The following is a 14,692-nucleotide window of genomic DNA, read 5'->3' on the forward strand; positions in this document are numbered from 1 at the left end:
AAGTGCATATTCTATTTAGAAATCCGACATGATAACCCATTGGATTGTTTGGTTGAAAAATTAACAATTGCTAGGATTCCTTTGAATGTTTGATTTCTAGTTCTTATATACGTTCTCTAATTTTTATATAATGTGATAATAATTAAAGTTTGTTTTTCAGGTTGATCCAATAAAGAGAAAGTCAATTCCCAATTGTGATTATTACTGTAACATGCTCTATTTATTGCCATATTCTAAATTCGTTAAGTTACCAGTTGGTTGGAATTTATAAACTCAAATACAATTTGATGCGAATAACACAAAATTCCAACATGTTGGTAACTTAACAAATATAGAATATGGCAATAAATAGAGCATGTCACAGTAGTAATCACAATTGGGAATTGACTTTCTCTTTGTTAGATCAACTTGAGGAACAAACTTTAATTACTAGCACATTATATAAAAATCAGAGAACATATATAAGAACTTGAAATCATACATTGAAAGGAATCCTAGCAATTGCTAATTTTTCAACCAAACAATCCAATGGGTTACCATCCTAGATTTCTTAATAGAATATGCGCTTGCTCTCAATAAGATTATTACATTTCTGTATGACATGTGGAATTTTTTTTTTAATTAAAACTAGGCATTAGCAAGCTAAATATTGAGGATCAAAATCAATTAACAGATGGTGTTAAGATGATAGTTACCGTATCCTTGGTTCTATAATGCCATTAAGCTATAAAATAAGAACTTCCATCCACAACCTCAAACATCTCCACAATCTTACAGATATAACTAAGCTTTCCTTTAGCAACCTAAACACAATAGACAAACAAACAAAAGCACAAATTAGACTATCAAAATAAAATATATAATAAATAGCATAGCACTTGGAATTAAAACTTACCTTAATGTGAGCATCATCATAAAGATTATTAAGAATTCAACCATCAACCTTTGCTTGAGTTTAATGGCGCCGAGCTTGAATAATCTGATCCAAATCATCCTTACTTCTTGTGACCTAACATCATCATCACATCACTTTTCAAGAAGATTTATAATATCTCATTACATAATAGTAAGTCTAACCATCTAAGAAATCTCATTACATTACAAGCCTATATCTGTAATTAAAATATATTACGTTACTCATCAATGAAACAAAAAGACCAAATTAAAACAGCATAATTTTAGTTAAACTTACAACAATACTCTTCATTAACTTTGATTTGAAATAGAGCTTGATGGCAATCTTCCATCTTTGTTCATAAAAAGTCAATATCCATAAGTGCTTTTTTGAGTTTTGGGGGTATTTCTATCATTTTTTAGGTTTATAGTGTATTTTTATCATCTTATATGTTTTTGGGGCATTTTTGTCATTTCATAAATTTTGGGGGTATTTTGGTCATTTTATAAGTTTCTATAGTATTTCAATCATTTTTTATGGTTAGGGGGTATTTTTTTTATTTTTAGGTTTCAGGGGGTATTTCAGTCATTTTTTAAGTTTTAGAGGTATTTCGATCATTTTTTAGATTTTAGAGGTATTTTAGTCTTTTTTTATGTTTTAGGGGTATTTTAGTCATATTTTAGGTTTATGAGGTATTTTGATCATTTTTAAGTTTTGGGAGTATTTTGGTCATTTTAAGGTTTCAAGGGTATCTTGATCATGTTTTAGGTTATGGAGGTATTTCAATCATTTTAAGGTTTTAGGGTATTTTGGTAATTTTGATGTTTCAAGGGTATTTTGGTAATTTTTTAGATTTCGAGAGTATTTTGGCAATTTTAGAGGATTTTAGGAAGACTTTGGTCATTTTGAAGTTTTAGGGGCAATTTGGTAATTTTGATTATTGGGTAATTGGGTGGGTTAGGGTTAGAAGTAATTAGTTAAATGGGTAATAATGGATAAATGGGTTATATCCAAACCCTACCCGAAAAATTCGGGCAATATATAAACCTTACCCAATTACCTTCTATCCATTAAGAATAGAGTATTATTTTTGAACATTTGAATCGGATGAGGTTGGATATCTATTACCCAATGGGTATGGCCATTCTAGTATAAGTATAAGCTTTTAAACTCTAATTATTAAATAATGTATCATGAATTGTAAGATACATAAATACTTAATTAAATTTATAAAAAAAATTATTGAGATACATATATAAAAGGTATATTAATTATAAATTTTGAATATATTTAACTAATGACTAATTTATTCATCACTTATGTAAGTAATATTTAAAAAGCTAACTAAAAAAAAAATCTAGTTAGCATGTATTAATAGGTACACATTCAAATTGATTAAACTCGAGTGATAATACATTACAAATGACCCAAAATAATAATTCATTTTCATCATATTCATCATTTTGCCTAATCAACTTCATCTAAGACAATGTTATCATCATGTTCATCATTTTGCAATCTTATTTCTTCATCATCATTAATATTTACTATCTATTATTGTTCTTTTATTATAATAATTTTAAAAAAAAATAGTTCTTCTTAGCATTTAGTTGTTTTAGACTAATAACAATAATGACAAAAATAAAAAATAATTATGTTATCAATTAATACCTTATTCGTAGTATAGAAAAAAAATTGTAAATATAAAAATGAAATGTAAGTGTGTAGTCCAAATTCTGTAGGATAAAAAAAATTTATGAACATGTTATTTTATTAGGCTATATTAACTAACCTAATAATTATGTATTAAAATACAAATTTTAGCAAAAAAAAACACTCATATTAAAACATATGTTTATGTATCGTATGATATGCATACTTTAACGATACGATACATACGATACGCATATTATATGATACAATTTATGAATACTTTCATAATTCAAAACTTTTTATACTAGATGCAATACATATTATACAATATGTAGAGCCAATTGTAATATACTGACAACTGTTACTCTCAAATTTCACATTCGTAAAACAAAAAAAAATGAAGACGGCTTGTCAACATCCCAAATCGCCTCTTCAAATGGACTCTAAAGACTAAAACAGATTGGCATTAGCTCAGTCTGTGCTTATCATTTGGTTTTTTCTTTTAAAAAGACCGAGCCTGTGCAAGCAAAAAGGAACTAAAAAAATTGGCACACAGCCCAACCTACGGCTACGACCAGTCCTCCAAATTGCTTACTCCTACTCCTACCCACCTAACGCTGCTTTACACTTGGATTACACGTGTCTTTTTGCATGTGACAGTGCTGCTATATACCTACTCACAGTGTAGTACATGACTCTTTTGATCATTGACGACATGTCGTATAAGCTTCATTTCCAATCCTCTCCAAACTCCAGACCTCGTAGCCGTAGATCTTATCTTAGTACAGTAGTACTTTTATTGTACTTACAAAATTACCAAACCAGAGACTGTTTGTTTCCACAGTCTCTCTAGAAGGTTCTTTGTTTCCACCTAATTTGATACAGTCTCTCTAGAAGGTTCCAGTTCCACACTCTTCTCCTTCCTTTTTTGTGAACTGCAACCTTCCAGAAAAGTCTTTCTTTTTCTCGTCTGTTCTCCTCGTCTCCCTCAAAATCCCACAATTTGAGCCAACAACAATACCAAGTTTTAACATCCGAAGCTCCACCAAACCCAATACCAAAATAGCAAGTTTTTTATTATTTATATATATAGTTTCTCATCTAAGACTTGCAAGTTTAGTCAACTAGCTGAAAGAAAAAAAGAGATGGGTGTGGATTATTATAAGATATTGCAGGTAGACAAGAACGCCAATGATGAGGATTTAAAGAAAGCTTACAGAAAGCTTGCCATGAAATGGCACCCTGATAAGAACCCCACTAACAAGAAAGAAGCTGAGGCCAAGTTCAAAGAGATCTCTGAGGCCTATGAGGTATTGTTCACTTTCTCTCTCTCTTTGAATTATGCATTCCCTCTTTGCTTTTAGACCTTCTCTATATAATGTTATTCATCATTAGATTATGGTTTATAGTTTTGTTAATTGTGTTGTGATGACTTATGCACTTGTACTAAATGCATAGGCTGACAGAAGTGGAAAATCAATCATTTTGATCCTGCATGACACTGAATCTATATGTAATTTCTTGACAACTAATAAAAATGAGTGTTTTAATTACCCTGCTCTTTTTTTGGTGCCCCTGAAATGAAAATCACATTTTGTCATCTGGGTATTCAAGATTTTTAACTTTTTTCTAGGCTTTATAAGATTGCCCTGTTGTGTTTTGTCCCTTTTCTTTTCTAAGGAACACCAATTTTTAATCTCATCATATTAATTACGTGTTGGTTTAAGATAGGTTCTAAGTGATCCCCAGAAGAGAGCAATCTATGATCAGTATGGTGAAGAAGGGCTTAAAGGCCAAGTGCCACCCCCTGATGCAGGGGGACATGGTGGGGCCTCCTTCTTCCAAACTGGGGATGGCCCAACAGTGTTCAGGTTCAACCCCAGAAATGCTAATGACATTTTTGCTGAGTTTTTCGGCTATTCAAGCCCATTTGGAGGAATGGGAAGCAGTGGCAGTGGCAGTGGCAGTGGCAGTGGCATGAGGAATAGTTCAAGGCCTTTTGGTGGAATGTTTGGGGACGATATATTTAGCTCATTTGGAGAGGGCCGACCAATGAGTCAAGGTCCGCGTAAGCCTCCTCCAATTGAGAGGACACTGCCGTGTACCCTCGAGGAGCTATACAAGGGAACTACCAAAAAGATGAAGATCTCAAGGGAAATTATGGATGTGAGTGGGTAAGTATTTCTTTTTTAATTTATTTCTATCTGTAGAATTGCCCCATATGTTTGCTGTGTGTGTGAATTGTTCATTTTCTGATAACTAATAGTTGCCGTTCATGCATATGCTTTACTACTACTTTATTGAGAAGCTGTTTCTTCTTCTATGTGAATTGTTAGTTATTGAAGATGTAAGGGAATGAATTTGTTTCTTTCACTCCCACCATCACATACTATTCATTTGTCTCTATATCAAGATGTCCAAAAATGGATGCCGACTTTCTAAATGAGTTTATGCAGTTTTTTTTATTCTTTCAAAAATACCCTGAAATTTTTTCTCCCTATTGAGTTTGCATAGATGGATCAAGTGTGTAATTGGTTTGAATATGAATGGTATGTGTTATAAATGTGTTGTTGCATTCATTTGAAAGTGTTTTGATGTGATTGTAATGCAATGTGTTTGTGGCAGTGGAAGATTTTTATTTTGTTAGGAGTTAGATCTTTATAATATGCTTTTTTATTATATTTCTCCCCTGAAAACCCTTGCATATTCACGAGTTTCTAGGCCCACACACAGACACACAAGCACTTGAACATACAAACAAACATTGGTTCAACATATTGAGTTGAAGCAATGTTTCTACAATTGGCGGAGCTTATCTAAGTTCCTGAGTAGAATCAATCAACCATTATACTCAGTGGTGGCGGCATCCATTAGTGTTATGACTTACGTGGTAGGAACAGGATGGAGATACTATTAGGAATGGTGCCATGATAGTGGCAGAAGTGGTGGTGGGCCTAGATTGTCTTGTATGTTTCACATTATAACTACCCGAAGAGATTGCAATACTCATATTCTTTATCCATTGATTGCTTCGTTGGTAAGTTAGTATAAACATTGGGAATATTAATTCGTATGGCATGGCTTGCTTCTTCAGATTCACACTCTTATATTTGTTTTTCCAGGAAATTATAGTAATTAATTTTGAGCATCTAGAGTGCCATTTATGCTAATTATCCACACTGCTGAGATGACAAGGGTTAGTAAACTAGTTGCCTATCTTGTAAATATTACACTCAGCGATGGAGTTTAGATTTAGCGGTCTCTTTGAACTGGTTGAATACTATTAGGACTTAAGCTGATCTTTCTCAGTTTTTTGTTCCTGAAGTTCTAAGTTTGTTTTCTCTTCATGAAGTTTCATCCTCATACTGCAGTTGTGTTATTTGCACCGAATTAGGCTTAACTCATGTCGTATCCTCTTTCCAGAAAATGGAACCATCCTGATGTGTTTATGGTTTACTAACAGGGGTGGCGCTACGGTGAAGGCAGGGGGTTCAAATGAACCCTCTGACCTGGAAAAGAGAATTTTTATATATAATATTTATAAAAATAAAAATTTTTACCCCTACAATAAAAATTTGCACACCCTGACCTTAAAAGCCCGGCTGAATTTAGCTTCTAAACATATCCAACAGAAATTTTTTTGATCTTAAATCTTCAGAAAAAAAAAAAAAAAAAAAAACCCATAATCAATCATAAAACTTAATGTATTTGAATTTTTTTTTTTTTGTGATGTTGTTATGTTCAAGTTCTCTTTTGTTTTAGATTTTATATAGTTTATATATCTTATTGATCCAATGACCCCCCTAGAAAAGAAACCTAGAGCCACCACTATTTACTAACTTCATATTATCTTATACAGGAAGACCTTACCTGTGGAGGAAATCTTAACCATCGAAATTAAGCCTGGCTGGAAAAAGGGAACAAAAATTACTTTCCCAGAGAAAGGAAATGAGCAGCCAAATGTTCTTCCTGCAGATCTTGTATTCATAATCGACGAGAAGCCCCACAGCACATTTACAAGGGATGGCAATGACCTTGTTGTCACACAGATGATTTCGCTTGTAGAAGCTTTAACAGGCTACACAGTCCGTCTTACAACACTCGACGGAAGGAGCTTGACCATCCCCATCAACAATGTGATTCATCCAGACTATGAGGAGGTTGTTCCAAAAGAAGGCATGCCAATGCCAAAAGACCCCTCCAAGAGAGGTAACTTGAGAATCAAGTTTAAAATCAAATTCCCGACAAGGTTGACTGATGAACAGAAGTCTGGAATCAAGAAACTTCAGGCACCTTAAATAGGATCCTGGCTCATAGCTCTGTGAATAATTTTTGAGATGGCTGTGATTTTTGTCACAAGTTGTGTTGTAAGGTTTTGACACATTTGGGCCAGCAAAGAAAAGAAAGCACCATATAAAGTCTGTTTTTGTTAGCTATTCTGTTCAGCGGTTGTAGTGTCATAGCCAAGTCTTAATGTGATCCTATTTTGTATTTATTAATTACATTTTACTTGAAAATATCATGTCAAAATATGACGGGGTGCGATAGCGTTGATACGTTGCGGACTTATGCAACTTCTTAATGCTTGATGCTTCTGAATTTTGTTGTCTAAAAAAGGTTGTTGATAAAAGGCAATAACTTACCAAAAGACTCAAAACATATGGGAGAGTTTTCAAACGGAAAAAGAAAAGAGATGCTCATAAGAAAACAGAAAAAGAAAAGAGACGAGGAAGATGAAATACCAAAAGAAGGAGACCAGATTGGGCCAGGCACTCGGGATGATGCTTATGGCTGCGCCGGCGTGGCATCGCTTTCCAGAGCAAAGGAGGCGCGACTTGTGAGACACTCTGACACAGTCTCACTTGCTATTCGACTGGTATTTTAGGGTTTTGTTTTGTGTAAATTTGAAGAGATTTTACGGACTGGAATCTGGTATTTATATTTGTTTCTGGAAGGCATAAACCATGGGTTTATTGATAAATTTTTTGTTGTTGTTTAGGCTATTTTGAATTAATTTTTGTAGGTGTTATTTGGGCTATTTTTTGGTTTTAGAAACTGTAGGGGGCAAGTTTTATTTTGTTGGCTTCAAATTCTCAATAAACCTTAATTATATACCTACTATTTTGAAAAAAAAAATGAAAAAGAAATTACTTTTAAAGGAATTACTTTTTTCATTTTTAGAAAAAATGAAAAAATGGCTCTGTACCTGTGTGTCAGTACTTACTTTTAAGGAAATTACATCCTTAAAATGTGCTTGAAATTAGTACTTACTTGAAATAAGGCACTGCTGCGGGAATACTTGAGCACTACCTAAGTTTTTTCCCACTAATTCTTATTTTTGATGTGTTGTTTGTGACAGTGATAGATGCAGCTTCTCAATATATTTAATTACATCCTTAAAATGTGCTTGAAATCAGTACTTACTTGAAATAAGGCACTGCTCTGGGCTACCGGAGCACTACCTAAGTTTTTTCCTACTAATTCTTATTTTTAATGTGTTGTTTGTGATAGTGATAGATGCAGCTTCTTAATATATTTAATTTGAACCCTAATCAAAGTATACTAATCAAAGGAGAGTGAAACTGGCTATTTTGTTGTTATTTTCTATAGTATTTTAGCAATATATGCCACTAATAAGCTTCCATGATCTTCTTACACTCCCATTATCCAGCCAGTGTGTTCGTCTTGTAGTTATTGTTATAGTTTACCTTAGTTCGTCCTTATTATCAAACACTTTCCCGTAGCTTCCTTCTTGTTGTTTTAGTTTAGTTTTTGTCCTTTAGGTGTTCTTCGTCTTCTAGTTTCTTAGTCTTTTAGTTTGATTCGTCACTTTCTTAGTCTTTTAGTTTGATACCAATTATGGGAGAAAGTGATGAATCAAACTAAAAGACTAAGAAACTAGAAGACGAAGAACACCTAAAGGACAAAAACTAAACTAAAACACCAAGAATGAAGTTACAGGAAAGTGTTTGATAATAAGGACGAACTAAGGTAAATTATAACAATAACTACAGGATGAACACACTAGCTGGATAATGAGAGTGTAAGAAGATCATGGAAACTTATTAATGACATATATTGCTAAAATACTATAGAAAATAACAGCAAAATATGAAATAGAACATAGAACAAGATACAACAAACTGAGGGATATTATTATATTGAACAAGTTTTTTACAGGACTGGAAGACATAAACTGGGAAATTGATGGCAAAAGAAACATTTGTGGATACAAAAGTGGTGCATTCAAGCCTTCAGAACTCCATTATCATTCTACTTTCAAAGACATCCTGGCAGTCAAACATGGTATTGAAAAGTTTCAGTTTCACCTCCTTGGTCACAATTTTCTTGTAGAAATGGACATGTTTTCTTTTTCAAAAATACTCCAGTTCAAAAGAAAAATGCTCCCCCATCCCCAGTTACTTAGATGGTCAAATTGGTTTTCACAATGGTCCTTCCAAGTCAAACACATCAAAGGTACAGATAACTTTATCACTGATTACCTTTCTAGAAAGCCTCCAGTCCTTCACACCACAATAATTCCTTCACCCTTATGTGTATACCCAATAACAGATCCATCCTCATCCTCTGGCCCTTCTACTTCATCCTCTAATGATATCATGAATATGATAGAAACCCTTCCCCCAGAAATAAAAGACCAAATAAAAACCCTGACCCTCCAAGCCAGATCCAAAAGAATCATTCGAGTCCTCCATGATTACATCAAACAACACCAAAGCCATTTCCTTGCCCTTTTTCCAGAAATTGAGCAACCATGGAAAACTCCATTTGCATTTTGGATATCAAACTAAACTGTTATACATTACCTTTACATGTGGTACTTACTCAATGAGTACTACTTGTGCCTCAATTTTGAACCACAATTCTACTCATACATTTTTCCTTAAGAGAATAAGTATTTTCACAAATTTTGGCGAGAAATTTTGAAAAATGACGCTCATGATGATCAATGGTTCAAATATCACAGAATAGATCACCTCCGTTTTGGTCACAAAATTACTTCTGCATGTATAGTAGCAAAGCTAAATTCCAAAAATAATGTTCAGGCAGAAGGAATTTTCCACCCTCTAGATGTACATTGGGTAACAAATGCCGATGGTACTCTTCACACACACATGGACGTATCTTGGATATTTTGTTACTATTCACTCACAATGGCAGAATCTCTCAATCAGGGAATCTTCCCAGACATAGTACCAGCCAACCCAGATGTTTGCAGACAGTAATGGCCCCATGAAGACCATTGGGAAATGTCTAATCCTTTTGGCTTCGATGATCTTTATTACCATAACCATGACCTAGATGCAGATATTGATGAAGAATGGTTTCAAGGAAGAGATGATTAAAGATAGATATGTATAAAAGATATATGCAAAAAAAAAAAAAAAAAAGTTACGGGACCCACTTTTGGTTTTACCTTTCTCTATTGCCGTCACACTTTCTTCAAGCTATCAACTATGCATTGCATGATAGCTTCGTCTTTTTCCTCAGTTCCATTATGCATATTGTCAGCAATGAATCCTGAAGCGAATATTTTCTGCACATTCAAAAGACAACTGGCATAAAACCCTTACACATTTTGGACAACTGTAAAGAAAAAAGTCAGCATTCACATCTCTTGACTGTAAAATATTTGTAGAAATCAATTTGACCTCTATTATTTTCAATTAGATCCCATTAAATCATTAACGAAAAATATGGCAAACAGAGCTTACCTAACAACTAAAATAATAATATTATATGTCACATCAGGAAAAAAAAAAATTTTAATTTATCAGTTTTAAAGAAACAAAAAAATCCAACACAGAACGTGAACCCAAAAAAATCCAACACAAATCCACTTCCACCATATTCTTTAAGCAAATCCAAAAATAAGATGAAACAAATATCAAATGGTTAACCTCACATAAGATTTGGCTTTGTGGTTTCAACTTCACAAACGTTCACAGTGGGATTGACGTAAGTGGGTTAATGGTTATTGTATCGAGCACTTGGCAGTTGGCACTTGGTTAAGAAACAAAAGCTTAGAAAGAAGAGATGACATTTTTCTGTATTGCTCAAGAACACAACTCTCTCAGTTGTTCAGAGAGCCAAGAACAAAAGAAATGAGAGAGGTTTTTCGACCTACATGGGTTCTCCCTATTTTGCTCTCACTGTACTGTCAATTGTGTGTTTTTCGTTTTGGCTAAGGTGCTGCAAGGAAGAAAACTATCCTGGAAGTGGATTTGGGTTAGATTTTTCTGGGTTCAAGTTCTTCCTAAATCTGATTTTTTTTTTCTTTAAAACTAATAAATTAATTTTTTTCCAATTGATGTGACAAGTAATATTATTATTTTAGTTGCCACTAAGCTTAAAATATGCCAATAGTGCACATTATTTGCCACGTAGGCATTTTTTGTTAATAAGTTAACGGTAAAGACTAAATTGATTGTAAATTGAAAATAATAGAGACTAAAACTAAATTGATTGTTAGCGTAAATGCACTTTTGGTCCCTACATTTTAGGGTCATTTCTATTTTGGTCCCTAAATTTTTATTTTACCACTTTTAATTCCTAAATCGATTAATGCGTTCCATTTTGGTCTTTACCGTTACTCACTTAACAGAAATTGCTGATGTGGCAAACAGCATCCACTGTTAGCACATTAAATGCTAACATGTCCAATAAAATAATATTAAAAATGCCATGTCAGCTTATAAATTAAAAAAAAATTTATTTTTTTGAACTAAATAAAAAAAATAAAAACAAATTATTTAAAAAAGAAATTAAATTAAAAAAATTATTAAATGATGTTCTTCCCAGTCATCTTGAGTTCTTTCTCAAAATCAAGAGCATGCCAACATGAAACATCCAAAATCAAAAGGCACAGATCTACAAAATACAAAGACCTTCAAAGATTCAAAACACAAATAACACAAACTCAAACCCAACCCTCAATCTCTAGCAACATCACATGAAAAATCAAACCCAAAAGTGAAAAATGCATGGCCACTCAAACAGAACACAAGAAACTCAAGAAACCCAGAACATCACTCTCTCTCTCTCAAACTCAAGAAATGCACGACCACTCAAACCCAGAACATCACACTCTCTCTCACCATTTCCCTCTCTCTCTCTCAATCCCTAAACCCACTCAAACCTTCGACCCATCTCCCTAAATGGATCGCTCGGGCTCGCGCCCGCACCACGCCACCCGACCCAGCCCCGAATCCAGATTCGAATCCTGCGGCAGAGGAGGAGGAGGGGGACCTAAGGAGGGGGTCGATGATGGCGTTCATCTTGGCCTCCAAGGCGCTCCTCGTCCATCAGAGCCATCGTCTTTGATTTCACGTTCGTCACCACCATTATTATGGGTGTGTGTTTCAGCACTTCCTCCGTCAGATCCGGCGACATTTCAATCTGCTTTGCTCAAATCCGGCGCCGTGGTGGTGGGTTTGCAATTCGTCTTGGGTTTTTCTTTTCGATCTGGGTTTCTTCTTTTTTAGCTAACGTTTTGGTTTTGTTGAGTTTCTTGTGTTCTGTTTGTTTGCTGGGGAAATAAAAATGATTAGAAAGAAAATTAATTGCTGGGGTTTATTTAGTTTTCGAAAGAATGAATTTATTTTTTTTGTGCTGATCTAGTTGTGCTTTGTTTGGTTCCAAAGAACAATGAAAAGAAATGGAAAAATGAATTCTTGGGTATTGGAAGCAAATGATGAATGTTGGCTCAGCTGAATAAAAGAGATTTATTCATTTTCTTGACTATCATATAGACTTTTTATTTGATTTGATTTGATGTGTAGTTTTTGATATGTGTCAGATGGGCTTGATTTGGCTTTTAATCTGTGGTTTTTTACGATCTTGAATGGTTGTTTGTTGTTGTTGTTGTTTTTTTTTTTTTTTGTAATTTTAATTTCTGGGTTTGTGTTCTTAGATCTGGGTTTGTCTTCTTAATGTTCTTGTTCAAGGCACTCTTAGATTTCAATTAATGTGATTTTTTTTAATTTTGTTTATTTAATTAAAATTAATAAATTAATTTTTTTAATGCCAAAATAGATTTTTTAATTATTATTTTACTGTGCCGTCAGTCACGTCAGTAATTTCTGTTAAGTGAGTAATGGTAAGACCAAAATAGAACGCGTCAATTGATTTAGAGACTAAAAGTGGTAAAATAAAAATGTAAGGACCAAAATAGAAATGACCCCAAAATGTAGGAACTAAAAGTGCATTTACGCCTTGATTGTTACAAAAATGTAAGAACTAAATTAATTGTGATCCTAAAATGTAAAGACCAAAACAGCATTTCGTCTATATTTTATTTACCGTATCTAAGGGAAAGTATTATTGGGTCGAAGAAAATATGTACGACTGTAACGACTCCAAACAATAAGCTAATGAAGCTGATCATCGAAAAGAAATAGCCTTATATTGTTCTTTCATTCAATTCTACTACAATTGATTTCTTAAACTTGACATTTTTGAATTTCCAAAACGACTTTTTTAAGACAATGTGGCAAATGTGCCAGAATTAGATAAAAAGAAAGTAAAGGTTATAACTCATAAATAAATCATAGGCGAAAACCATGTTACCATAAGCTAGCTAGGAAGGTTCTAGAGGCATCAAAGCTTACCAGTGATAATACCGAGGTATTCATATATTCTCAACATCAACTGTATCCTCAACAGTAAACACCATCAGGCCTGACACACGTCCTGACAACCCATGAGGTGAGGCTAGCCCAATACCATCCTCTCCAATTGCTAACATCTGAGACAGCCCATGCACCAACATGTAGATGGCTTGGTTCATGCCACATTGACACGATCCAATATTGCACTGACAAGGCCCAACAGTACACCCTGTGCCTCAGCAGTCAGCACCATGCTACTATCCATGTCCAACATACTTGGCTCGAACCACCCAAGCCATGCATTGCCTCACATGCCAACTTTTGCAAAGCCACCAACTCACTGCCCTTAAGTAATCTCGTGTAGCCACATTTGCACCATGACTTAGCTAGGCACATATATATCCTGTATAACATGAGAAAACACTGATTTGGATAAAAGCATGAAGCCATCTGACTCGCCCCATGTGGCCTCACATGCCATTATATTATTATAACCTCCTCTCAAGCGGCATGAGGCCCCAACCAAGCCCACCAATCTGAGTCATCATAACCTCCTAACACACTGTTAGCAGTAGCCAAAGCACAGGAATTGGGAATCAAGTATGTCATTTGCTCTTAAGTTGATTATCCCACTACGTACAGAAATCCACGTCCTCTCCTCATTGGGCGATAAAACATATTGGCGAGGAAAGTAACCAAGTAGTTTTTGTAACTCTCACTCTAAAATGTTTTGTTAATCACATTTGTGGGAAGGCTAATATTGTTGCCCATAACCTAGCTAAATGGATTTTATTGTGCAACCTTAAGTATTCCCATTTCAAATGGAGAGGATCTGATTCCTTATCTTTGTAATTGCGTTTTATTTTGAATTCGATGAAATCTTCACTCACTTAAAAAATAAAAAATAAGGCATTATGTGAGCACTTCCCTATCAGATTAGTCAACACAAGTAACACAACAGAAATAACATTTTGAGCACTGGAAGGAGAATCATCAAGTTCCTCTGATCTGGACAAGTTTACTGAGTAGCATCACATTGGCCATCAGCAAACCATCTCAGTTTATTGATCAGCATTATGTACCACACCACCATTTGACAGTGCAGCATTTCATGGAGCGGGGGTAGTAATGGGCCTGAACCTTCACTTTTTCATTTTAATGAATAAACTAGAAGTTTATTACTAATTTACTTGGATCTTATAGGGTTGGACAAATATAGAGGTTTACTTCTTTAAGAGGTCCATGAATGTACCTTGTTTACTACAAAACAGTGCTAAGCATCCGGAAATACAATATTACCATTCTAGAAGAAAAATGATTCTCTCCTTACAAATTAGTTTAGGAAGAAATCTTTCAAACTTCTCATATATCTTTTTATTGAATGTAAATTTTAAAAAACTATAACAATTGTATACATGTTCTTTGTCAAATTTCGTTCAAATTGAATTTTATTTACTATTTGATCAATAAACTTATTTTTAATGCATAATTTTGAATCACAAAAACTTAAAAT

General features: G+C 34.0%; 1 protein-coding gene and 1 long non-coding RNA gene across 2 annotated transcripts; one reads left to right on the forward strand and one right to left on the reverse strand.

Moving 5' to 3' along the window:
- Positions 1 to 434: 434 nt before the first annotated feature.
- LOC142634316 (uncharacterized) lies at positions 435 to 7,661 on the reverse strand. Its single transcript, XR_012844113.1, has 3 exons — positions 7,291 to 7,661; positions 896 to 1,009; positions 435 to 803 (listed from the first exon to the last, which is right to left on the reverse strand). It is a non-coding gene; the product is annotated as an uncharacterized LOC142634316 (long non-coding RNA).
- LOC142634315 (uncharacterized) lies at positions 3,529 to 7,304 on the forward strand. Its single transcript, XM_075808611.1, has 3 exons — positions 3,529 to 3,858; positions 4,280 to 4,722; positions 6,408 to 7,304. Exons 1-3 carry the CDS (start codon positions 3,694 to 3,696, stop codon positions 6,844 to 6,846), a joined length of 1,047 nt encoding a protein of 348 aa, XP_075664726.1. The 5' UTR covers positions 3,529 to 3,693; the 3' UTR covers positions 6,847 to 7,304.
- Positions 7,662 to 14,692: the final 7,031 nt, after the last annotated feature.

Source organism: Castanea sativa, chromosome 5 (assembly GCF_040712315.1).
Source record: "Castanea sativa cultivar Marrone di Chiusa Pesio chromosome 5, ASM4071231v1".
NCBI lineage: Eukaryota > Viridiplantae > Streptophyta > Magnoliopsida > Fagales > Fagaceae > Castanea > Castanea sativa.

Excerpts from the sequence above, each read along its gene's own strand:
- LOC142634315 (XM_075808611.1), top strand. The coding sequence starts at position 3,694 with ATGGGTGTGGATTATTATAAGATATTGCAGGTAGACAAGAACGCCAAT. Across the intron at positions 3,859-4,279 it reads AGATCTCTGAGGCCTATGAG|GTTCTAAGTGATCCCCAGAA; the intron begins GTATTGTTCACT and ends GGTTTAAGATAG. Across the intron at positions 4,723-6,407 it reads GAAATTATGGATGTGAGTGG|GAAGACCTTACCTGTGGAGG; the intron begins GTAAGTATTTCT and ends TATCTTATACAG.